The 26382-nt window shown below is 43.1% G+C and overlaps 1 protein-coding gene across 1 annotated transcript in view; it reads left to right on the top strand.

The window, feature by feature from the left end:
• Positions 1-26382, top strand: part of ADAM12 (ADAM metallopeptidase domain 12) — a 389351-nt gene that overhangs the window by 103212 nt on the left and 259757 nt on the right. The window contains exon 3 of the mRNA XM_060125655.1: positions 10364-10437. Coding sequence (XP_059981638.1) covers positions 10364-10437 — 74 coding nt within the window. The remainder of the gene's footprint in view (positions 1-10363; positions 10438-26382) is intronic.

Here is a 26382-nt window from a genome sequence, read left to right as displayed (position 1 = left end):
CACGTCAAGATGACGTGCATGCGTGTATCTTGTGTTGTGTCCATGTGGGTCTTCCAGAACCTTCTGTCGCCTTCCGTAACACTGGTCATATAGGTATAATATCTTCCTTCCGTACTAACAAGGGCTACCAAACCAGGTTGGGTTGCTTGCTGCTCGAAAGCCAATACTCAAGAGGCAAGTGTTGGTTGGAAAAGGAAAGTCTGCTTTATTCAGGAGGCCGGCAACCTGGCGAGAGTGCGGACTCGTGTCCAAGAACCAACTCAAAAGATTCTGCTTGGCCATGAAAGTCTTTTAAGGGTAGAAGGGGAAGCTAGGCGCAGTTAATCGTTTAGAGAGGAGGTGAGAGTCTTTGTCATCCTTCACTGTGTGCAGACTTGCTGACTCCTTGGGGTCTTTCTTTAGATGCTGTCCTGTTCGTGCAGTTTGCCCGTGAGATGACTGAAGGGGAAGCTGGGGAAAAGATCTAGTCATCTGTTAATTACTTATTCTTCATCTCTAGTTCTTTAAGAAAAGAATCAATTGGTTAGGTAAGGCATTGTGTGATCCAAAGATGTGAAAGGTGTGCTTGGGTCAGAGGCTAGTGAAGCATGGGGTGTAAAGGTTAAGTTAAAATATTGCTGCTAAGGTGACAGGACGAAGGGCCTCCTACTCCTAACACAAGGGAGGAGATAAGTTGCTTTGAGCCATCTCCCCAGGAACTGGCCTGGTGCCTGCCTTATAAACAGGCCCCCGATTAATGAATGTATTATATTTCTTTTTGAAAACTTGTTAGCGTTTTAAAAAACTTAATATATTATGCCCATTTAGATCAAAATACAGAAAGCATAAAAGGGTTGCAATTTGGGTAAATAGCAATAAATAACAAGTGAAATGGTGTTTTGTCACTGTCATGCTGGGAAGTCGCAGCTTCGTTTGTGATTGGACTTATGTAATAAAAATGCATTTCCATTTTATCATGCAGGATGGTTTCCAAACAGACATTTTACCGTTTGAATCTCACAGCAACCTTCCTGATGGTTCAGTTTTCTATCTCTGCTCTAACAAACCCCCACAACTTAGGTGGCTTGAAACAACACCCATCTGTGATCTCTCCGTTCTGAGGGTCACAAGGCCGGCAGCCTGGTTGGGTTTCCTGCTTCACATCTCACCAGGTTAAAATCAAAGTGTTCCCAGAGCTGCCCTTTATGATGGCAGCATCAGGGGAGGGTCCGTTCCCTGCTCATTTCAGATGTTGGCAGAAGTCCGCCAACTTGGAGGCTGTCGGGCCACGGTCTCTGTGTTCTCGCCAACTGAAGGTTAAGGGTCGCTCCCAGCTTCTCAAGGTCGTTCCCAGCTTCCTTGGCGTACGGCTCCCTTGCTCCATCTTCAAAGCGAGCAAAGCGGTCAAGTTCTTCTCCTGTGGCATCTCTCCAACCCCAGCAATGAAATGTTCTCTGCTTTTAAGGATCTGCTTTTGAGTACCCTGGGCCCATCTGAATAAACGAGGATAATATCTCCCGGTCCCCCTTTATCGCATATGCAAGGTCCCTTTATCCAGGTAAGGTAACATATTCACAGGTTCCCAGGATTAGGACATCTCTGGGGGCCCGTTATTCTGCCGACCACACTGATAGACAGTATTGTTATCCCCGGTCTCCTGGTGAGGAAGCCGAGGCCCAGCAGAGTGAGATGACCAACCAGTAGTCCCTCAGTCCGAGTGGCAGCACCCAGCGTGTCTGTGGACACATCTCTGGCCTGACCCCTTCCCAGGTTCAGCCTCCTGCGTGGAACAAGTTTCCGAGATGCAATGAAATAGGTCTTTCTTAGGTGAGATGATTGTTCCTTTGCATTCAAAGGAGGAGGGATTGTTACCTATCTGCTTCCTAAATATCCAACTTAAGATGTCCCTAGCCATCACACCGGGGCTCAGTGACCTCCGTAGCTGTTGGAGGAGGTAGCTTGAAGATGCTGACGTGACCCTGGGCCCTGGCACTCCGCTCAGGCTGTCTTCTCGCGACAGCGTTGCTTATCACAAGCCCTGTTGTCGGTGGTGCCGCCTCACTGATACTGAACATGCAGGAGGGGCCGGTACCTCGTGTGGGCGGGATGATGGGCCCGTGGCACTAGGGCTGTGGACGGTCTTCTGAGTGATGGGGAGAATGGCCGACGGGGAAGTCCATCCTAGCCACTGGCCTCCTGCCCTGGGCGTCCTGAGGTTCCTGAGCCCTGAGCAGGCGGCCAGGTGGAGCTCGACTTTGTCTCTCCTTCCTGCTAATCGAGATGTCTGAAGGCAGAGCGGATGGGAGGGCAGCAGAGGTCTGAGGACCAGTACACAGCCTGCTGGGATCTGATGTCAGGGGCCCATTTCAGCAGCACAGTCTCACCACACGTTTCAGCTCCTAGGTCACCACGTCACCACACAGTGTCCAGCGTTCAGCCCCCAGGCCCAGGGCAGTTAAGAACCATTAAGTGGCAGAATAGGACGTCCTCAAGCCCCTCCTACCCTGATTTTCTCACCCCCTTCCCAGCATGGCTCTGATTTCTGGCTCTGCAGCCCCCAGAGCCACCACCTCGTGTTTGACCTTGATTTCCGCTGATTCATCCCCTCGTCCTCTTACAGCGCGCTCTCTGCCCCTCTGCTCTGGTCTGGGCTCTCCATCACTGAGGTCCAAAGAAACCAAGCGGGACGAGTGGGCGTCCTCGGAGGGGCCAGGAGCCAGGCTGGGAGCTCGCACTCACTGGCCTTCTCGGCCGCCCCAAGTATAGGTGGTCCAGCTCCCAGCAAGCCCCTCTTCCTCTCCACAGAGGAACAGAACCCAAGGCACCTTCGATGGCCCAGTTCCTCGCTCACTACCAAGGGATCCTCTGTGCAGCTGCTTGCATCTGTGGGCCGTCAGCCTCTGAGAGTGAGGCGGGGCTCAGATGGATGGACTTTGGGTCAGCAGGGACCCGGGAGGAGAGCCCAGACGGCCCTTCATACCTCCTGAGGTGGCACTTATGCCTCCGCTGCCCCCTGCATCAGTATCCCTTCCGCCATCTCCCGCTACCGCCGCGCCTGTCTTCTGTCATCCCACAGATGTTTCTAGGTGGCCCCATTCTGGGCGTTGGGAATAGGATGTGGAACAAAGCAGAAAAATTCCCTCTTCCTACAAAGTTTCTGTTTCTGAAAAGGGGAGATAGACAATTAACAAGTAAAATAAACACACCAATACACGATCACAAATGAGATGGCTAGAAAGAGAGAGAAGTGGTGTGTGGGGCAAAGAGCCCACTGGGATGGGGGGCTTCCCTGCGGGGGGTGACGTCCAGGCTGAGACCGGGAGGTGAGGCGCCTCGAGAGCCCAGGAGGGCCTTCCAGCAAAGGCTCAGCTGGTGCAGAGGCCCAGAAGCCAGGTGCAGCCTGACCAGTTCAGCGGTGTGCCGGGAGCTTAGGGGTGAGAGAGGCCAGACTGTTGGTGGTGTGAAGACAGCAGTTATTCTAAGAACAGTGGGTCATTGCTGAAGGGGTTTAAGAAGGTGCATTGTTAACTAAGCTGGGGAGTTCTGGGGGAGCTGCTGTGAATTTTCCCCAAGTTCCCCTTTGCATTGGATTGGGGAGGGGCAGTAACATAAGAGTTGAAATTTAGATGGGTTAAGTTTGAGAAACCTGCACTGTCGTGCTTCTAGATTGCTTTCTTTTAAGTCATGTTGTTGGTCTCCTCTTACAACCCAACAGTGAGCTCTGGGAGGGGACAGATGACCGTTGTCTGCTCAGAATCTGCCGTTGTCCTCAGATGGACACAGCATGGGGAACTGTAATCCTAGAGCGTACAGATGCGTGGGGCAGAATGGCAATATTTCAGTGAATGAATGAGGCTTTAAGATGATCTGGCTATAGCTACAGTAATCAAAAATGAAAATCTAAAATGTTAGTTGCAAATCTAAGCATTAGTAATCCCACCAGGAGCAACAGCATAAAGAGCTTGAATTCAGAGCATCACACATGACAAAGGTGGTGAGGTCGTGCCTTTTTTTGGTGGGAAGGGAGAACTGGCCTAAAATCGGTAAACCCATCATGCAGAGAAATACGGTAAGAAGAATCCATGCGAAAGAGAACCTAACACCGTAACACACAAACAGCTTCAAACTACATTCCACATCTTTCAAAAGCGCTTTTTACCTTAAGATAACGTGTGCCAGGCTGCACATTTTAACAAGTGGTTTGCTGATGTAAATTTTCCATCAGAGAAAAATATCAATGACTCATGAATAAACATTATTGTCATTTGCGTAACAACTAAAAGGCCTCAAGCCAGAGACGCCCATTATGGTGCTGCAGTGCCCTCGTTCCTTACTGTGTTATTCTCCAGCTAATTCAATTTTGTCCTCTCTCAGTTCCACAGGGCCCATATCTTCCCGGCTGTGGAACTGCTGCACTGATATTAAAGTGGTAATCGAGATTGCCTCTAAATATTCATAGCAATAAGTGACTCTCTCGTGCCCCGTGAGTGCCAGGGCAGCAGCCTGAAGCATTTATTTAGTGCTGGAGAGGGATCCAGTTATTTCGGAGTCCCTTGAAGGCAATATTTTATTTAATATTGTTGTTCTGCTTGAAAAATTAGGTCCCTCTGAGTTTCTAGTATCGGTGGTTGAGACTAATGACTTTGGCTCAGAACTGACCATTGTCTTTGAAAGGATAACCTAGAAGTGGTGATGGGAGTGGACTTGGCTATTGGCCCCGCATCTGATTTTTTCATGCAGTCCCCTTCCTTCTGCAGGCTCACTGCCACCTTATTTCAACTTCCTGGTCAGGTTCAGATTTTTCTAAGTCATTGAAAAATGGCTATCCTTTAAGGACAGAGAAACACCAGAGAGACGATATTGTGTATCATTCCATCCATCAGAGGAAAAAAAAAAAATCATAAGCATCCCTGGAAAGTTACATTTATTGACTTGGGATATTTTACACCCATCATGGGTGAAATCATTTAAATTCAACTTTGGGTGAGCTCCCCTTTACACAGATTAAAGAATGACAGCCCAACATTTTGGAGTAAAATGTGAAATAAGATCACTTTTAAGATTCCTTTATTGTTGTGATAATATTGCTCGTAAGTAACAGACAGCAGAGAAAATCATTTACATTGTCATAGGATATCACTTAAGAGGTTATTGTGACTAAAAATGTTATTAAGAAGAAATAAATAAATAAATAATAAATAAAGGCAGCCCAATGGATAGTACTGAGAAGAAAAGAAAAAACTGTAGCTAATCCAAAGATCACTTTTTAAAAATGTGTTTATATTTCCAGTTAAGTGGGATATGCTGGGCAAGTACATTGTGGGAAACCTCAGAAAGAGCACAGAGCAGCTGAGGGTCCGAGTGATGGGCAGCGGTCTCTGGCCAGAGCCTTACTTTGCAGACCCCTCTGGGCAAACCATTTGGGGGAGCCTGCCCAAACTCACTTCCATGAGGAGCTTACAAGGAGTGAGGCCTCAGGAGAAACTAAACCTGCCCTGATCATGGACTTCTAACTTCCAGAACTGTGAGGAAATAAATTTCTGATAGTGAAGCTACCCAGTCTGAGATATTTTCTTATTGCAGCCTTAGCAAATGAATACGGGAGGTTTCTAAGATTCTGGTAATATTTTGACTTTTCAGCTGGGTGGTAGGTACCCTGATGATTATTTTATTGTTGTTTTTTAAATTGTACTTATACATTTTATATACTCTTTTGGATATACTTTTGCCAATTAGAAAAATAGAATTATAATGACCGTCAAAACATTTCTAGCCTACTGATAAGCATTTAATTGATTTATTCAGCAAATGCAGTTCTTTAAGCATTCAGTAAAGGACACGGTTTCATTAGGGCAATCAATGTCTCATTTTTAAAAAGGAAGGCTGTATTTAACCAACACTAGTTCGTCATCTCCAATGTCTAAAAATCAAAAGAAAATGGAATGAATACATGCTTTTAAACTAAGAAATCTAATGCAATGAGTGGTTTTGAGTTAAAATAGCTCTCTGTTCTTCTCCATTGGTTTCTCCTATACCATTCAGATCTCAAGTAAAATATACAGGTAAAGCTCTTTCTACCACCCTGGGGGAAAATGTATTCATTTGAATATGTTAACATTAGAACGTTCTAACAGCTCCCGTAGGGACTTTATGTAGAATTAGTACCAATGTTCATGTTCAACCTTAACTGAACTTTTCATGGGGGAAAAAGGGTGCTGCAAATATTTTATTTTTATTCACAAATATCATTGCCAGGATTTATCTTTAAAATAGTGATGTGTAAGAAAAAACCAAAAGTAAATAGTGATGTGTGTGTCCATATCTTAGGCTAACACAATTTGTAATTAAAGTAACTTTTCACACATATACATAAAACACATACAAATAAACAGACATATTCATACATACGCTCTTTGGACACATCTTGACAGAACATTGAGATGTATTTTTGTTCTAATATTTTATTGTAAGCATAATTAATAATCTTGTTTTTCTAAGATATAATTAATGAGTACAAATTGCAGACCCTGGGGGCTTCCCTGGTGGCGCAGTGGTTGAGAGTCCGCCTGCCGATGCAGGGGACGCGGGTTCGTGCCCCGGTCCGGGAAGATCCCACATGCCGCGGAGCGGCTGGGCCCGTGAGCCATGGGCGCTGAGCCTGCGAGTCCAGAGCCTGTGCTCTGCAACGGGAGAGGCCACAGCAGTGAGAGGCCCATGTACCGCAAAAAATAATAATAATATCACCCATCAATTAAAATTGAGAAGAGCTCTCTTAAAGGACATTAAAAAAAAATCCATCCTGGGTTTGTACTTAATTCTATCCCCCAAAGGCACCAATATTAAAAATAGTCTAGTTCTTGGGCAGCCATTGGATGATGCAGGTTTTAGGTCTTTATTACTGACTCAGGCATGTCCAATGAAGATGGAAATTTCTGTGAACTTGCTGTGAAGATGGAAATGTTCCACGTCTGGGCTGCCTAGCAGAGGTAACTACTAACTACGTGCTGCTTTTAGAGCCTTGAAATGTGTCCAGTGAGACTGATGAACTGATTTTTAATCTTTATTTTAATTAATTTAAATTTCAATAGCCATATGTATTAGACATAGGAAACTACAGAGAGCCATTCCAATGGCCTACCTAAAAATAAAGCGAGTAGTGTTTCGCGCTCTGTGACTCTGTCCCAGTTATATGGCATTAGTTAATGCAACTTGTGACATTTTCCCAAAACTCATGTGACCCAACAACTCATGTTGTTGCAGGTTTTGTTTCAAGTTTGTTTCCTCTTAACTCATTATTTTAAGGTTGGCTGTTGGAGCTTGCAATCCATTTTCTCTTAAAACATAGTAGCGTGTGGTTTGTTAATTCATAGTAGGGCTGAAATGCTGCGTTGTGAAAAAAGTCCCTTGAGCTCTGGAGTTATAATAGTGTCTTTCAAATATGGAATGTTAGAGAACTACGTATAAACGTATTCTTCTATCTCTTATTCAAGCATAAGACCAAACAATCTTACAAAGCAAAGGCAAACAAAACCAATACACTGAAGTCAGCAGCACTGATTTAATGCGGATGATGATGTTTGCACAAGACTGACACGCCACTTGCAGCACCAGGGCAAGGCTACCCGGGAGGTGCAGGTGATCTGGAGTTTGTGCTGCCAGTTTCGTCCTGACCCGTCTCTCCTCCACTGTGCTCTTTATAAGCTGCTAAGGAACCTTTATTTCCGCACTGGGCTGTGATGGCATTTGGCCCTTGTTTAGCTTGGCTGCATCATTTGTGAATTAAACCCTCCTCTGCCCTTCTCACATCAGCCTAGATAGTCAGGCTGCCCTGCCCGGCCCCGACCAGCACAGCAGCCATGGTGAGCTGGGTCAGGGCGGGTGTGGTCACGCTGGCTGAACTCTCTTTCCACATCATCAGAATGAAAACACAGCATTCATTTTTTTAAAATAAACATTAAAAATTTTAAGTTCTTTTGGAGAGAAATGCCCCGTGGACATGTGAAACCTCCATTTGAACATGCTAGCTGGTGGTGGCGTTGGGGGGAGTTGGAATTGACTGTCTACCCCCAGAATCACTGAGGATGCCCAGGGAAAGGGGAAGCAAACGAAGAGCTTCGTAGAATAACTTTAGGATGGTACATCAATTTTGACTGGGGTAAGGACTCTGAATCATTGACTTGGGCTCAGCAAGAGAGAGTGTGGCGTGTTCCACCACCCCGTTAAGTGGGAGAGAAGCTGGGGTAGGGGTGTGGGTTTAGGGACACTGCCACATGGCTGCATTCCCAGGGCAGGGCAAGAACCTTGTTGGGATTTCTGGGGCAGAACAAAGAATATAGGTTCCTGCCCCCCACTGACAGCTGGGCACACACAGACTAGGGTTTCCTGGGGCCCAGAGGAGAGGAGGAAGATGGCGTCTGCCTAACAAGAGGGAGAAGAGGTTGGTAGAGTTGTTTGCCCTATTCATTGATTGATTCTCTCCTTCACCAAATATTAATTGAGCTTCTGTTATTTGTCTGGCACCTTCGTGGGTATAATAAACAAGTGGACCCACAAGTCAACACACTGAATTTTAATGAACAGGAAGGGAGTTCTTCCTTACAAGGAGGAAAAGGGCGGGAGACTAGGAGAAATACTAGCTGGGGAGAGGTGGATGTCATTAGACTGGGGAGTGAGGTAAGGCTTCTTTGCATCATTGACATTTAAGCTGATACCGAGTAGCAGAGTTGGGAGAAAGCATTCCAGGCAGAGGGAACAGCCTGTGCGAAGACTCGGAGCTATGAAGGAGCTTGGTGTGTTTGAGGAGCGGGTGAGGTCAGTGTGGCTTAGAGCTGGGTGAGCGAGGAGAGCAACGCAGGTGGGTGTGGAGGGGCATGAAGGTCAGGCCATACAGGAGCTACAGCCCACATTGAAGAGTTGGCATGTTCACTGCGGAGAACAGTATGGCGTTTTCTCAAAAAACGCTAAAAATAGAACTACCCTGTGATCCAGCAATTCCATTCCTTGTTATATATCCGGAAAAAACAAAAACATGAATTCAAAAAGAGAGATGCACCCCAGTGTTCATAGCATAGCATAGCAGCATTATTTACAAAGCCAAGATATGGAAGCAACCTAAGTATCCATCAATAGATGAATGGCAAAAGAAGATGTGAGATATGTATATATGTGTGTATATATATGTCTGTATATATATACATATATATATACACACACACGCACATATGTACGTATGGGGGTGTGTGTGTGTGTGTGTATACACACAATGGAATACTACTCAGCCATAAAAAAGAATGAAAATTTTGTTATTTGCAGCAACAGGGTTGGCTTTGAAGGGCATAGTGCCAAGTGAAATAAGTCAGACAGAGAAAGACAAATACTGTATGATATCACTTATTTGTGGAATCTAAAAAATACAACAAAATAGTGAATATAACAAAAAAGAGAGCAGACTCACAGATACAGAGAACAAACTAGTGGTTACCAGTGGGGAGAGGGAGGTGGGGAGGGGCAACATAGGGATAGGGGATTAAGAGGTACAAACTATCAGGTATAAAATAAGCTATGAGGATATATTGTACAACATAGGGAATATAGCCAATATTTTATAATAACTACAAATGGAGTATAACCTTTAAAAATTGTGAATCACTGTACTGTACACCTGTAACATATAATATTGTACTTCAACTATACTTCAATAAATATTTTTTAAAAAGAGTTGGCATATTATCATCAGTGCAACGGAACATCGGTGCAGGCTTGCCATGACCAGGGGTAGGTGGATGAGGTTGAGTTTTTAAAAATATCCTCCCATTGCCATTGGGGGATGAATGGGAGGAAAGCACAGGTCGATGTGGAGGGACCGGGGTAGAAGGGTTTTGCAGCATCCCCATGAGAGATGACTGTGGCTTGATCCAGAGCAAGGTGGAGAGATGTCAGACCCGGACAACAGGGGCTGTGTCTTGGAGGGCGACTCAATAGGACCTCTTCATGGATCAGATGGAGTTGTTGAGGGAGAAGGACTTCAAATTTCTGACATGAGCAGTTGGGGAAATGAAAGTGCCTTCTCTAGAAACAGGGAAACCAAGGAAGGAGTCGATTATGGGAGATGGAAGTTGAGTCAAGAAGGATCCCAAGGGTACACGTGGCCCGAGGAAAGGAGTGCAGAGGCCAGGAATGCAGGTGTGTCAGTACCATCTGGGAGGGCGATGCGTCTTCCAGACTCTCGTCCTGCTTGTTTTGATCTCCTCCACTCAGGATCTCCGAATGGTCCCGGGAGGAGTGTGTATTTCCCCCTCCTCTGACTGTGCCTACAGAGCATACTGAGTTGCTGGCACGTGGAAGGGGAATGATCTTCAACTGACTTCTCTTATTTCTCTTTCAGAATCATCCAGGAGTCTTGAATTTTCGAATACAGCTGGAAAGCGAAGAACTGATTGTAAATCTGGAAAGAAACAAGTAAGTCGAGTTAATTCCTGTTTATGACACCATAGGAGAAAGTTACAACGTGGGGACTGGAGAGTGCTGTGTCATTGATGTTGGCATTTAGAGACACAGAACTGAATGTGTAGATTCGTAATCCGAATTTGGATGTGAGGCTGGAATTAACTTCAAAAAATGATCCAATGGAAAAATAATGGTATTTTGTCACTCTAAAAGGGAACTTTCTAGCTCAGCAGGTTTTTCTCATAGTTCTTTTTTTTTCAGAGCCTGATGTTTCAAGGATAGAATTTAAGCATCCTCTGTTCTGTTCCAATAACAGTGTTCCATAATTAGTTGACTTTTGGCAGTTCCTGGGTTGTATAAGGAGAAACAGTTTCAAATGGGTAGAAGCTCTTTTTTCCTTGGGAAATACCAAGAGTTTATTTTATCTTTCAGACCTTGTCTCCAATGGTATGAAGTATTTATTTTATCTTCTTACTTAAAAATTTGGCCCTTTTTTTTTTGAAAAATTATATATATTTTCAGAAAATGGTCTTATATAGTTTTTCCTGTAGCACATGGATGTTATTACATATTTTGTATGCCTTCCCAGGAGAAAACTGTGCCTGGTTCAAGGCACAAGTAAAAATAACTCATATTCTTGTCATCCTTTATACTGCGGCTCTCCCCATGGGTTCCTCAGATCTAAAGGAACTATTCTAATTGATTAGTACCAGCAAAGAATCGAGCTCTCCTAATAAGCAATCTGTATTTAAAGATATAAGTTCCCAAGTCATGCTTGATTCAAAATTGGAGTTTCTGTCTTCCAGAATTACTGGTCCCTGTTTCTCACCCATCAGTGAAATGCTGGGTTTTTGCTGAAATGACAGTGTAGATAAGACGGTTTCACTGAAATGAGTTCTGCCAGAGATATTGAGTCACAAAAATCTGACTCAGCATCTCTATGTAAACGAGTCAGATCACTTACTTATACTTACTTTTGTTTGAGGGTCCTGAGCAAATCAGATGAACGGGATCGTGAATGGCCAATTCTAACCTTCAGTATCTGACACCATGGCCAAGAGCAATTATTAAAAAATAGGTTTTAAAATGCATATGAATATACATTAAATATATATTTTAAATGAGTATATGTAACATAGCATGGCCTGCTTCTTGGGGGTCTGCAGCCTGCCTCAGCATTTCTTGCATGTTTCTCCCTCCCCATTAGATGGATTAAAAGCTTTTATGAGCAGTAAATAATGTGTTTTTAGCTTTTCTTGTGACTTGGTGATCTTAAACTAGAGGTTCAGGAATACATCTTGGATAATCAGGGGGCTGAACGGAAACCTGAATATTGCTCTTGATATGCCTCTCTTAGCAAAGTATATATTTTCATGCTCTTTTTTTTCATGTAAGAATATCATAGGACATTTACATTTTCGTACACTGCTGTTTGTACGTGGTTTTGAAAATATCTCAGTGGACGAAACTTGGTGTTCCTTGAAAGAGCAAAAGAAAATCAGGCTTCTGGTGGTGACACATTTCCTCGATGGGGTTTTAGGATTGGCAGCTGGATTTGGGAAGTGTCTTTATTGCGACCGTTCTTATTGTTAGCCTGTTGGAGGAATGTGGTAAATGGCACGAGTGAGACTGATCCTGGACCTTTACATGATAGTAGGGCTGCAGGGAGAAGAATGGAAATTGACTTAATAAAAACCTTAAGTTATTTGTTTTCACTCTACAAGGAATATGTGTCCAATGCAAAAAAAATTGAAAACTGTAGGGAAAAAAATCAAGAGTCCCCACCCCCAAATAAAGTACCCCTGCCACCAAACACAGCGTTGGTTGGCATTTTGGTGAATGTGCATATGGATTTTCTTTTCCTTGTAGAAAAGGCTTTGCTTCTTTGGTCTCCCTAGTTGATATTGTAGTCTGTGTGGAATATGATATCCTACTTCTTCACTTAGCTTTATAATGATGTCGTTTTCCGTATAGAAATGCATTTCTTCGAGCCCCTCTGGTTCTCTGAGTCTGTAAAGTGAGTTAATAGTCTTATTCGTGGTTCCCTTTGAAAATGATTTCCCTTCCATTAAGGCGGGTGGTATGGTGCAAGCTGACTACTAGGAAGTGGCCAATTTGTATAAAAGATCATCTTCAAAGGTACCTTAATTTGCTCACTTCCGGTTCTGGGCCTTTCACAAAATAATCTCAAAATTAGAAAAGTTGTAAACTTAAAACCGTCTCTTCTTGGTTTATTTCTTTTCCCAACTTCACTGGCAAAGCATGTTTTAGAAAAGTATGTGGAGACGGTTTAATGTGTTCCTATAACATTTTATAGCTTTATTTTAATTATCCTACTTATACTTATTGTGGAAATTTCATTCTGTTAAAAATGACATTTTCAAAATTAGAGCATGGTGGGCTTCCTTGGTGGCGCAGTGGTTGAGAGTCCGCCTGCCGATGCAGGGGACGCGGGTTCGTGCCCCGGTCCGGGAAGATCCCACATGCCGCGGAGCGGCTGGGCCCGTGAGCCATGGGCGCTGAGCCTGCGCGTCCAGAGCCTGTGCTCCGCAACGGGAGAGGCCACAGCAGTGAGAGGCCCGCGTACCGCAAACAAACAAACGAACAAACAAAATTAGAGCATGGTAATATGACTATTTTAATAATCCACTTCCAATCCATTTCCACCAGTTACTTCAGTATAACAAATTTTTGAAGACGGTGACATGTCTGTTCCATAAGCACTTCACTTTTGAAATGATGAATACCAAAAAATTCTACAACTTTATAGGTAGAATGAAATGCTTGTATGCTACTGGTTGTTTGTCAGGCACAAAAGGTAATCAACCCATCCAAAATTAAAAATTAAAGTAGAATTTTTAATTTGCATAGCCTTTGGCCCAGTAGATCCAATTGGAGAAGTTATCCAAATGAAGCTATAAGAACCCAAAGATAAGTGGACGAGGAAGCAGGATAAATGTAAATATTTAACAACCAACAGAACAGAGAGCCCGACCAGTCTGAAGGTAACCTGGTCGGTACCCTGCTTCAGAGTCTACGGGGGGAATCAACCCTGTGTTCAAGGATGTTCATTGCAGAAAGTTTTACCTAAAATAGGTCAATAGGAGATCGATTAAATAAGTTATGACTCAGCTATGAAATAATACTACACAGTAGTACATCGAAAGATGATGATGGAGACTTTTATTATTGTAAATAGCATTGATAATATGACCGGTGTGAACGGCACATTGGATAGTAGTTTACATGGCATTCAGTTTTTATCTTAAAATTATACTCACGTACATGTATGCTCGAAAGACTTGGACATTTACTTTCTTTATTAATGTTTTACAACAAGACAATATTGCTGTTAAAATTAGGAAAACTTTTTATTTTGAAGGAAAAAAAGCCGCCCTAAAAACTTGAAAATGGTTGTAATGAAGAATGTTGAAGTATTTACTATTCATAAAAAAGAAACGAGGGGCTTCCCGGGTGGCGCAGTGGTTGAGAGTCTGCCTGCTGATGCAGGGGACACGGGTTCATGCCCCAGTCTGGGAAGATCTCACATGCCGCGGAACAGCTGGGCCCGTGAGCCATGGCCGCTGGGCCTGCGCATCCGGAGCCTGTGCTCCGCAACGGGAGAGGCCACAACAGTGAGAGGCCCGTGTACTGCAAAAAAAAAAAAGAGAATCTTGAAGAGAGAGGATATAGGTATATGTGTAACTGACTTACTTTGCTGTACACCTGAAACTAGTACAAGATTGTATAGCAACTATACTTCAATAAAAAAATTTTTTTAAGTGGTGGATGTTAGGAAGGCCCCCAGCAACTTTCCAAGGGCTAAAAAGCTCTACCCATGGACTATATCCAGAAGTCTATTTTAATTAAAAACCTGCTTTAAAATCATAACCAATATAAAGGTGTCTTCAGTGCTTTCAATCATAAAAATCATCATGTAAAGCAAATGCAAAAAGAGAGTCACCTAAGTAACCCCACTCCAAAACTCTTCGTGTGTAAACCAATTCTTCATGAAACAGGGCTGAATTTGTATTACATGGTTGTTTCAGGGAATCTATTTTATTTGCCTTCTAGCATCTCTAATTTGTGCAGAGATCAGATGCTGTTCACTTAAAATCTGTTTGTAGAGCCATAATTGAATGTTTAAAGAAACTCAAAGCTTCCCTGGAGAAGCATTTTTCATGATGTTGCTGTCTGCCTATGGAACTGCGGGAACCAGCTTTACAAGTTCCATAACTCTCCTGGATCCCCATGGATACCCAGGCCATTCCTTAAACAGGTTCTCTGTGCAACTGCATCTTTGATCAAAATGCTTTATTGGACAGGCTGGCCAGCTTAGACATCCGTTTTTCCGGTTTAGGGTAATTAAAACTGATGGCGGTAGATCATTCCCACCGAGCTTTCTGTTTTCAAGCCCTGTCCATCACTGGTTGAAGGCAATTGCCGGGGGAAGTCCACGGCCCACTTGATTTATATTTGGGGCGTCTCTGAGCTAGAAGAACTTTGGCATTGACTTTTCTTCTGCCTGGAATAATTCCAGACATCTCTTAGGGGGCCACTCTAATTAATATTCACTCCAGAACAGTTGCAGAAAGGAGCATTTTAAATTTGTCAAACATGGGCATAAATATTTGAGAAGGCATTTGTTGGACGGTATCTCAGAATATCATGATGTAGGGTAGAGAAATGCAGCCAGTGCAGAGGTGGGACTGGGTGGATTAGCAGTTGTCTGAATAACTACCTAGAGGATAGTAATCCGTTGTTCAGGTTGAACCAAATCGTGTTGGACAGCTGGACTGAGACTGCTGTCAGTGGCTGTAGGACGGTGTACAGGACCTCATCCTGGCCCACAGTTTTGTCAGCCCATCGCTATGAAGACGTAAAAGGTGTGCTGATCACATTTCTTGGCAACGCAAAGCTGGGGGGGATAACTGTGCTCTGCGTGGCAGAATCTGGATCATGGAGATTTCAGCAGTTTGGATCCATGGGCCAAAACTAACAAGATGAGATTTAATGGGGATAAATGTAAAGTCCTATTCTTGGGTTAACAAAAAAATAAATATTGTTACGTGCAGAAGGAAATTGACTAGTAGTTCTTGCGAATGAGACATGAAAATTCAATGTGAGCTCCTGAGGCCATGCGGCTGCTGAAAGGTGGCTGCCACCTGGGTGTGCGCAGGTTCCTGAAGTGGGTCCTGGACTGGAGAGGCCACCATTCTGCTGTGCATGACCCCGGTCAGGCCACATGCAGAACCCTGCCCCCTGCGCTGTTTCAAGCACGACGTTTGAAAGCTGCCTGCCACCGTTCTCGCCTCCACTATTGGATTTTCATCACCTCTCCCACCAGCTAGAGATGTCCTCAAGGTCAGGGGGCAGGGTCTTTACTTCCCCCTCCATCCCCTTCCTTGTGGCCTGGCCTGTGGTGGGCACTCTCTGAGCCCTTAGCAAAGAGTGAAGATGGGACGTGGATGGCCTGGATCAGACCAGGAGTGAGTCAGCAGGAGGTTAAAGGTCTGTCCGGGGTGGTGAGAGAAACTACCTATGCAAGGAGAAAGCTTCTGGAGAGAATGCTGCGGCGGGAGTCAGGAAGCCAGGTTCAGAAGCCCAGCTTTGCTTCCAGCAACAAGATGCTTATATTTTCTCTGTTTCCTCATCTGCGAAATGGAATAAACGTCTGTGTACAGTCAGTGCCAAGAGGTTAGAGCTCATGTTCTTTCTGATGATCAGGTTTGAATGATTCAGTGACGTATTCTTGTGGACCCAGTGATATTAGTTATTTCACCCAGTTGTAGCCTTGGCTTCACTGTAACTGTGTCCTGTTTTAAATGTCCTAAATTAATAGAGATCAGGTTATGACTAATCTGTACCCATAAGTCTTGACGCTGGTCGAACATGTAATTCTGACAAGAGCTGGAAAGGATTCGTGTGCTAATCCTTTGGGTTCCTGTTGTTGTCATGGTCTTAACTTCACAATCTTGACATCCTCAGGAATTAGAATTTTAAAATCTTTGTTTGTGTGCAGAGTGCTATTTCTTTCCATTTCTACTCGTGCAGAGGAAGCCTCACCTGCCTGTCAGAGCCTCCAGCTTTAATTTGCCTGGTGGTTCTAATTATTGACTAAACTGTTGAAGGTAAAACTGTACTATAGAAACTTTACTATCTCATCTTATGTTTTTCTCTCTCAACTTCCCTTCCGCCATTCACAAATCTTATCGGTCTTTATTAATTCAAATGATTCCTAATGTTAATCAACAATAAATCAATGAGGCCATTTCTCTTTTTACTTAGTCATTTATCCACAAACATTTTTTTGAATTTATTTTATTCAAGTATAGTTGATTTACAGTGTGGTGTTAATCTCTATTGTACAGCAAAGTTATTCAGTTATACATATATATGCATTCTTTTTCATATTCTTTTCCATTATGTTTTATCACAGGATATTGAATATAGTTCCCTGTGCTATACAGTAGCGCCTTGTTGTTTATCCATTCTGTATATAATAGTTTGCATCTGCTAAACTCAAACTCCCAATAAATCCCTCCCTCAACCTCCTCCCCCTTGGCAACCACAAGTTTGTTCTCTATGTCTGTGAATCTGTTTTGGTTTCATAGATAAGTTCATTGGTGTCATATTTTAGATTCCACATATGAGTGATATCATATGGTATCTGTTGTTCTCTTTCTGACTTCACTTATATGTTAATCTCTAGTTGTATCCATGTTGCTGCAAATGGCATTATTTCATTCTTTTTTATGGCTGAGTAGTATCCCATTGTATATATGTAGCACATCGTCTTCATCCATTTATCTGTTGATAGACATTTAGATTGTTTCCACGTCCTGACTATTGTAAATAGTGCTGCTATGAACATAGGGGTGCATGTATCGTTTTGAGTTATCGTTTTGTCCGGATACATGCCCAGGAGTGGGATTGCAGGATCATACGGCAGCTCTGTTTTTAGCACAAACATTTATTTCATACCAGACACTACAGTTGGCACTGCTGATAGAGTCATCAACAAGGTAAAGTCCTTGTCCTCTTGGAGGTCAGTCAAGGAGCCCAGTGCTAAACAGGTCATCACAGGGCCATACTGAATGACAGTGGTGCTGAGAGCTAAAGAAGACAAGCAGGAGGCCCAGCCTGGTTCAGGAAGGAACCATGCAATGAAGCAGCATTTACGCTTTACATGAACAGGGGTGAGCCAGGTAAAGGAGGGCAGAGCGTAGAGGGTTCTAGAGAGAAGGATGTGCATACGGAAAGTTCCCAAAAGCAGGGGAAGGAGCGTTGAAGTGTTCTGGAAATGAAGGTCCGTGTGCTGGTGAGCAAGAGGGAGATGGGGAGAGAAGAGTGGAAACCAGTCCATGTGGGACCTTGGGCTCCATGATAAGACCTTGTATTTTCTCCTAAGAACCATGGTGCCTCATGGAAGCAAGGCCTGTAAGCAGGGCACTGACTCTCATAGAAGGGAATAGATGAGAATGTTCTGGACAGAGAATGGACAGAAATGGATGGGCAGTCGAATGTATGGTGTAATATGGAAAGGAAGATGTCAGGGATAATTCTTATACATGAAATGCTGGAAGAACAGTGACGCCCTGTGATCAGAAGAGAGAACCCTAGGAAAGGACCAAGAACTTGCCATTTGAGCAGGGGCCAGGGACACAAAGATGTGGATCGTGGTGGCCATGGTCCTCCGGGCCTTGGGGGAAGGTGGACGTTTGGGCCTCACAGAATCCACTCTGGAGGTGACCTGTGGAGTGTTCCATGTGGACCTGGCATTTCTTTGGGATCCATGGGTGTTTGCAGCAGTGGCTGGGGCTCTGAGCTGGAGAGCATGAGCCTGCGGTGGGTGGAACTTCGCGAGACATTGGCCGTGGCCTCGAGAGTGTCTGAATAGCCATCACAGCCTCAGGCAGTGTCACTGCGTCCTGCATTTTCCAGGCGGGAGCCAGGTGGGGCGAGCCTGTGGCCTCTGGGCTCGCTCCCAAGCCCAGTTCTGTGTCCTTCTTACGATCTGTCTCCAAGCAGTGGGTATGCCCCTCCACCAGGATCACGCACAGACTCTTACTGTCCTTCAAGTCTGGGGCATTTGAGGACCACCTGGGGAGCTTATTCCAAAGACAGATGCCTGGCTCCGCTTCTCTCTATTGAAGCAGCATCCCCAGTGATAGGGCCTGTATTCTGTATTCCTCAAGGAGCTATATTCATGCTTTAATTAGAGAGCCATTGGCCTCACGAAGCTATTTAAATTAATCTTAAAAGATTAAAACTTTAGTTCCTTGGTCACACTAGCCATGGTTCAAGTGCTCTGTAATCCCATTTGGCTATAGGAATGTTTCCATCATGGCGAGAGGGTCTGTTGGACACAGCTGGCCAGCTCCTTCCAGTTTGGGGTCTTGGCTGACGCATGGCCAGTGGGAATGTTCTTTCCTACAGGGAGTCACACACTTCTTCAGGTTGCCTAATTCCTGCAGCTTAATAAGCTTCATCCCTCACTGTAGGGAATCGGGCAGTACCAGAGGGGTCACCTCTACACCTTGAAGAAGTCAGGAAAGGATGGGAGAAAATTCTCTAAGCATGACTGTAGACTCATGGATTTGACGCCAGCTACGCGGACATCAGCAATCTTGTAACTAGACCAAACTCCTTCCGGTTTCAGTTCCAATCTCTCGGCCTGAACATTTAAGATCTTTCTAATTGGGCTAAATTTTGTTCCCTGGATAAGAACTAAATTCCCTTGCGCTTCCCTCCCCACGGCAGTCTTTGAAGTTATACAGACACTGGAAAAGGTCAGAACACCATTTTTAGAGTTTTTGTTCTTCAACCTGACTTAACTTTAAAGAGCCTAAATCAGTTAAGATCAACCTTTTCAAAACGGTGCCCCTCTGGGTGCCAATTTGAGAACGTGGCAGCCTTGAGCACCTTCTGTGAAGTTAGAAGGACTTGAAAAGGGCATTTGATATGGAAGTGGGTCTCCATGTTTAATTACGTCACTTGTCGTCTTTCACTTCTTGTGCTGTGGGTGTATGATTTGCTGATGAAAACCCTGCTGTGTCCTCGGGGTTCCTCTCCAGAACCGCATCCCAGATGGATACTAATGGCTGTCCTGACCATTTCCAGGTGGTCTCTGGTGGCCTAGGGGAGAGCTGATGCTGGCTTTGTGGTTGTCATTTCACTGTCCCCTTCCCTGCCGGGTGGCCAGGGGTGATTGTGTGCAGGTGCTATACAGGCTGGTGTATTTATGGCAAGTCTCTTGCCTTTTTCTAGTTGTCACGTCCTCAACAGAAAGACCATGATGCTTCTGTTTGTGTGACATAATGACTCTTCATTGATCACATGAGACAATAAATAAAACTAACCCTGCAGAGAGCTTGAAACACTTTGGTTTGGTTTCATTACTACATCTAAGTCTTTTTTTAATATATAGGTTCCTGGTTCTTTTTTTTTTTTAATTCTTGTAATTGACAACTTGTAATCCTTGTGAGTGAAACCAGGTTGCTTGTCCAGTAGAATTTTCCACATTCATGATTTTGCTGACTTCATCCCCATGGTGTCATCTCACCCATTCCTCTGTCCCCTGTGTTTTCTGTTAACCAGTAGTTAGAGCTACAGCCTTGAGCAGATTCAGGTTCTGGTTTTTTCGGCAGGACTACATTGTGAGGGATGCTGCATCCTTTTCTTGCATCACATCAGGAGTTCTGTGACCTCTGCTTGTCTCTGTTTTGAGATGTTGGATGGATCTCTGGGTTCAGGGATCATTCTAATGCTTCCATTGTAAAGCTCCGCACCAACCTTTAGCTGCCAGAGTCAGTGGCCAGGAACAATGAATGCCTAGATCAGTTCTCTGTTTCGGTCTAGCAAAGGGGGTGATGTTCTTATTCTATTGTTCCTTCATTTGTTAGCTGGAATTCTTCTAGAGAAGAACTTTTCCCCATCAACTCCTGGTTTACCCTGCGGTCTGAGGGGAAAGGCAGGATACTCTTGAGGGAGCACCGCTAATCATTGCTCTGCCTTTGCCTGTCGGTAGTCACTGTATTCCCCAAACTTAGCACCTCACTCTTGGGGGTTCATTCCACAGCCCCTTGTTGAGCACCCACATTTGTGACAGACTCCATGAGGATGCAGAAGTGTGCCTGAGCCTATCCCTGAGCAGCTGCTGGAGTGCAGGTTTCAGCCTAACTCTGAAATCACTCCATTGAGACTCTGATTTTCTTGTCCTTTTAAAATCAAATGCATCTGGGCTTCCCTGGTGGCGCAGTGGTTGGGAGTCCGCCTGCCAGTGCAGGGGACGCGGGTTCAAGCCCTGGTCCGGGAGGATCCCACATGCCGCGGAGCAGCTGAGCCTGTGAGCCACAGCTGCTGAGCCTGCGCTCTGGAGCCCACGAGCCACGGCTGCTGAAGCCCGCGCACCTGGAGCCCGTGCTTCACGCCAAGAGAGGCCACCACAGTGAGGGGCCCACGCACCGCAGGGAAGAGTGGCCCCCACTCGCCGTGACTGGAGAGGGCCCACGCGCAGCAACGATGACCCAACGCAGCCAAAAATAAATAAATTTTTTAAAAATCAAATGCGTCCCAGCATCCTGTGTGGAAGTAGATGCTCAGGGGGTAGAATAGGAAAGCAGAATCTGGCCCCAGCATCACTGGCATGAAAACCAGAGGTCTGAATTGGAGTCCAGACATTGCCTGTCCCTTCAAGGGCTGTTTCCATGGCAACAACAACGGCAAATTAAAGCATCTGTTTCCTTGGCAAGCAGATTTAGTCACACTGAAGGAAAACGGCAGTAAATTCCTCACTCACAGATCTGTGGCCTGAAAAGATGCAGAGGCTAGCCACACGTGTTCAGGTACACCTGAGAAAAGTAGAAAAAGGACGTCTATCTAAAAATGTTAGGAAATAGTCACTTCTTTTCTCTCAATGTGCTGGTGGATTTCACTGTGGGATAAAGTGGATTTAACATAAGTGGAGAACAAGAGTTTCTTTATTTTTTTATGATTTTCTTCCTTATGAAAAACATGTGGCAGATAGAAGATGATATAAAGCCAACCTCCACAGCAGGGAAATTATTTGGGGAGATGATTTATTTAAGCACAGAGTTGTTTTCACAGCCCTTCTAAGACTACCTTTTCGGTCTCAACTGGCCTAGAGGATTTTATTGGTCAGTTTCTTGGTTTTCTTTGAAAAATCTGACAGGCTCCAGTGGAGATTCCCTCTGTGCTATGTTGGCGGCCAAGCAGCACCCATGTGACAAATGTCAATGCTACAGAAGCTCCCTTGGGAGCTCTGGGATATGGTTTTTTTGTTTGTTTCTTCTTTGTTTCTTAAATTTTGCCCCTTTTATTTTTACATCATGCAGAAAATTGTTAACTCCATGCATAGACTTTGACTACTAAAGGTCTGTATTTTGGACAAACAGTTATTGCTCCAGATTCTACCAGTTGCCTACTGAATGCTATTTCTTTCTTTCTTTCTTTTTTTAACATCTTTATTTGAGTATAATTGCTTTACAATGGTGTGTCAGTTTCTGCTTTACAACAAAGTGAATCAGTTATACATATACATATGTCCCCATATCTCTTCCCTCTTGCGTCTCCCTCCCTCCCACCCTCCCTATCCCACCCCTCTAGGTGGTCACAAAGCGCAGAGCTGATCTCCCTGTGCTAATGCAGCTGCTTCCCACTAGCTATCGGTTTTACATTTGGTAGTGTGTATATGTCCATGCCACTCTCACTTTGTCCCAGCTTACCCTTCCCCATCCCCGTATCATCAAGTCCATTCTCTAGTAGGTCTGCATCTTTATTCCCGTCTTGCCCCTAGGTTCTTCTGACCTTTTTTTTTTAGATTCCATATATATGTGTTAGCATACAGTATTTGTTTTTCTCTTTCTGACTTACTCCACTCTGTATGACGGTCTCTAGGTCCGTCACCTCACTACAAATCACTCAGTTTCTTTTTATGGCTGAGTAGTATTCCATTGTATATATGTGCCACATCTTCTTTATCCATTCACCTGTTGATGGACATTTAGGTTGCTTCCATGTCCTGGTTCTTGTAAATAGAGCTGCAGTGAACATTTTGGTACATGACTCTTTTTGAATTATGCTTTTCTCAGGGTATATGCCCAGTAGTGGGATTGCTGGGTCGTATGGTAGTTCTATTTTTAGTTTTTTAAGGACCCTCCATACTGTTCTCCATAGTGGCTGTATCAATTTACATTCCCACCAACAGTGCAAGAGGGTTCCCTTTTCTCCACACCCTCTCCAGCATTTATTGTTTCTAGATTATTTGATGATGGCCATTCTGACTGGTGTGAGATGATATCTCACTGTAGTTTTGATCTGCATTTCTCTAGTGATTAATGATGTTGAGGATTCTTTCATGTGTTTCTTGGCAAACTGTATATCTTCTTTAGAGAAATGTCTGTTTAGGTTTTCTGCCCATTTTTGGATTGGGTTGTTTGTTGTTCTGTTACTGAGCTGCATGAGCTGCTTGTAAATTTTGGAGATTAATCCTTTGTCAGTTGCTTCATTTGCAAATATTTTCTCCCATTCTGAGGGTTGTCTTTTGGTCTTGTTTATGTTTTCCTTTGCTGTGCAAAAACTTTTAAGTTTCATTAGGTCCCATTTGTTTATTTTCGTTTTTATTTCCATTTCTCTAGGAGGTGGGTCAAAAAGGATCTTGCTGTGATTTATGTCATAGAGTGTTCTGCCTATGTTTTCCTCTAAGAGTTTGATGGTGTCTGGCCTTACATTTAGGTCTTTAATCCATTTTGAGTTTATTTTTGTGTATGGTGTTAGGGAGTGTTCTAATTTCATTCTTTTACATGTAGCTGTCCAGTTTACCCAGCACCAATTATTGAAGAGGCTGTCTTTTGTCCACTGTATATTCTTGCCTCCTTCATCAAAGATAAGGTGACCATATGTGCATGGGTTTATCTATGGGCTTTCTATCCTGTTCCATTGATGTATATTTCTGTTTTTGTGCCATTATGATACTCTCTTGTTTACTGTAGCTTTGTTGTATAGTCTGAAGTCTGGGAGCCTGATTCCTCCAGCTCCATTTTTCTTTCTCAAGATTGCTTTGGCTATTTGGGGTCTTCTGTGTTTCCATACAAATTGTGAAATTTTTTGTTCTAGTTCTGTGAAAAATGCTAGTGGTAGTTTGATAGGGATTGCACTGAATCTGTAGATTGTTTTGGGTAGTAGAGTCATTTTCACAATGTTGATTCTTCCAATCCAAGAACATGGTATATCTCTCCATCTATTTGTATCATCTTTAATTTATTTCATCAGTGTCTTATAATTTTCTGCATACAGGTCTTTTGTCTCCTTAGGTAGGTTTATTCCTAGATATTTTATTCTTTTTGTTGCAGTGGTAAATGGTAGTGTTTCCTTAATTTCTCTTACAGAATTTTCATTATTAGTGGATAGGAATGCAAGAGCTTTCTGTGCATTAATTTTGTATCTTGCTACTTCACCAAATTCATTGATTAGCTCTAGTAGTTTTCTGGTAGCATCTTTAGGATTCTCTATGTATAGTATCCTGTCATCTGCAAACAGTGACAGCTTTACTTCTTCTTTTCCAATTTGTATTCCTTTTATTTCTTTTTCTTCTCTGATTGCTGTGGCTAAAACTTCCAAAACTGTGTTGAATAATAGTGGTAAGAGTGGGCAACCTTGTCTTGTTCCTGATCTTAGTGGAAATGGTTTCAGTTTTTCACCACTGAGGACAACGTTGATTGTGGGTTTGTCATATATGGCCTTTATTAGGTTGAGGAAAGTTCCCTCTATGCCTACTTTCTGGAGGGTTATATCATAAATGGGTGTTGAATTTTGTCGGAAGCTTTCCCTGCATCTGTTGAGATGATCATATGATTTTTCTCCTTCGATTTGTTAATATGGTGTATCCTGTTGATTGATTTGTGTATATTGAAGAATCCTAGCATTCCTGGGATAAACCCCACTTGAACATAGTGTATGATCCTTTTAATGTGCTGTTGGATTCTGTTTGCTAGTATTTGTGCATCTATGTTCATCAGTGATATTGGCCTATAGTTTTCTGTTTCTGTGACATCTTTGTCTGGTTTTGGTATCAGGGTGATGGTGGCCTTGTAGAATGAGTTTGGTAGTGTTCCTCCCTCTGTTATATTTTAGAAGAGTTTGAGAAGGATAAGTGTTAGCTCTTCTCTAAATGTTTGATAGAATTTGCCTGTGAAGCCATCTGGTCCTGGGCTTTTGTTTGTTTGAAGATTTTTAATCACAGTTTCAATTTCAGTGCTTGTGATTTGTGTGTTCATATTTTCTATTACTTCCTGGTTCAGTCTCAGAAGGTTGTGCATTTCTAAGAATTTGTCCATTTCTTCCAGGTTGTCCATTTTATTGGCATATAGTTTCTTGTAGTAATCTCTCATGATCCTTTGTATTTCTGCAGTGTCAGTTGTAACTTCTCCTTTTTCGTTTCTAATTCTATTGATCTGAGTCTTCTCCCTTTTTTTCTTGATAAGTCTGGGTAATGGTTTATCAATTTTGTTAATGTTCTTGAAGAACCAGCTTTTAGTTTTATTGATCTTTGCTATAGTTTCCTTCATTTCTTTTTCATTTATTTCTGATGTGATCTTTATGATTTCTTTCCTTCTGCTAACTTTGGGGTTTTTTTGTTCTTCTTTCTCTGATTGCTTTAGGTGTAAGGTTAGTTTGTTTATTTGAGATGTTTCTTATTTCTTAAGGTAGGCTTGTATAGCTATAAACTTCCCTCTTAGAACTGCTTTTGCGGCATCCCATGGGTTTTGGGTCATCGTGTTTTCTTTCTCATTTGTTTCTAGGTGTTTTTTTAATTTCCTCTTTGATTTCTTCAGTGATCTCTTGGTTATTAAATAGTGTGTTGTTTAGCCTCCATGTGTTTGTATTTCTTACAGATTTTTTCCTGTAATTGATATGTAGTCTCATAGCGTTGTGGTCACAAAAGATACTTAAAAGATACTTGATATGATTTCAATTTTCTTAAATTTACCAAGGCTTGATTTGTGACCCAAGATATGATCTATCCTGGAGAATGTTCCATGAGCACTTGAGAAGAATATGTATTCTGTTGTTTTTGGATGGAATGTCCTATAAATATCAGTTAAGTCCCTCTTGTTTAATGCATCATTTAAAGCTTGTGTTTCCTTATTTATTTTCATTTTGGATGATCTGTCCATTGGTGAAAGTGGAGTGTTAAGGTCCCCTACTATGATTGTGTTATTGTCAATTTCCTCTTTTAGAGCTGTTAGCAGTTGCCTTATGTATTGAGGTGCTCCTGTGTTGGGTGCATAAATATTTACAATTGTTATATCTTCTTCTTGGATCGATCCCTTGATCATTATGTAGTGTCCTTCTCTGTCTCTTGTAATCGTCTTCATTTTAAAGTCTATTTTGTCTGATATGAGAACTGCTACTCCACCTTTCTTTTGATTTCCATTTGCATGGAGTATCTTTTTCCATCCCCTCACTTTCAGTCTGTATGTGTCCCTAGGTGTGAAGTGGATCTCTTTTGGACAGCATATATACGGGTCTTGTTTTTGTATTCATTCAGCCAGTCTACGTCTTTTGGTTTGAGCATTTAATCCATTCACATTAAGGTAATTATCGAAATGTATGTTCCTATTACCATTTTCTTAATTGTTTTGGGTTTATTATTGTAGTTCTTTTCCTTCTCTTGTGTTTCCTGCCTAGAGAAGTTCCTTTAGCATTTGTTGTAAAGCTGGTTTGGTGGTGCTGAATTCTCTTAGCTTTTGCTTGTCTGTAAAGATTTTAATTTCTCCATCAAATCTGAATGAGATCCTTGCTAGGTAGAGTAACCTTGGTTGTAGGCTTTTCTCTTTCATCACTTTAAATATGTCCTGCCACTCCCTTCAGGCTTGCAGAGTTTCTGCTGAAAGATCAGCTGTTAACCTTATTGGGATTCCCTTGTGTGTTATT

Source organism: Lagenorhynchus albirostris, chromosome 16 (assembly GCF_949774975.1).
Source record: "Lagenorhynchus albirostris chromosome 16, mLagAlb1.1, whole genome shotgun sequence".
Lineage (NCBI taxonomy): Eukaryota > Metazoa > Chordata > Mammalia > Artiodactyla > Delphinidae > Lagenorhynchus > Lagenorhynchus albirostris.
This window is presented reverse-complemented; position numbering and strand designations above follow the sequence as displayed.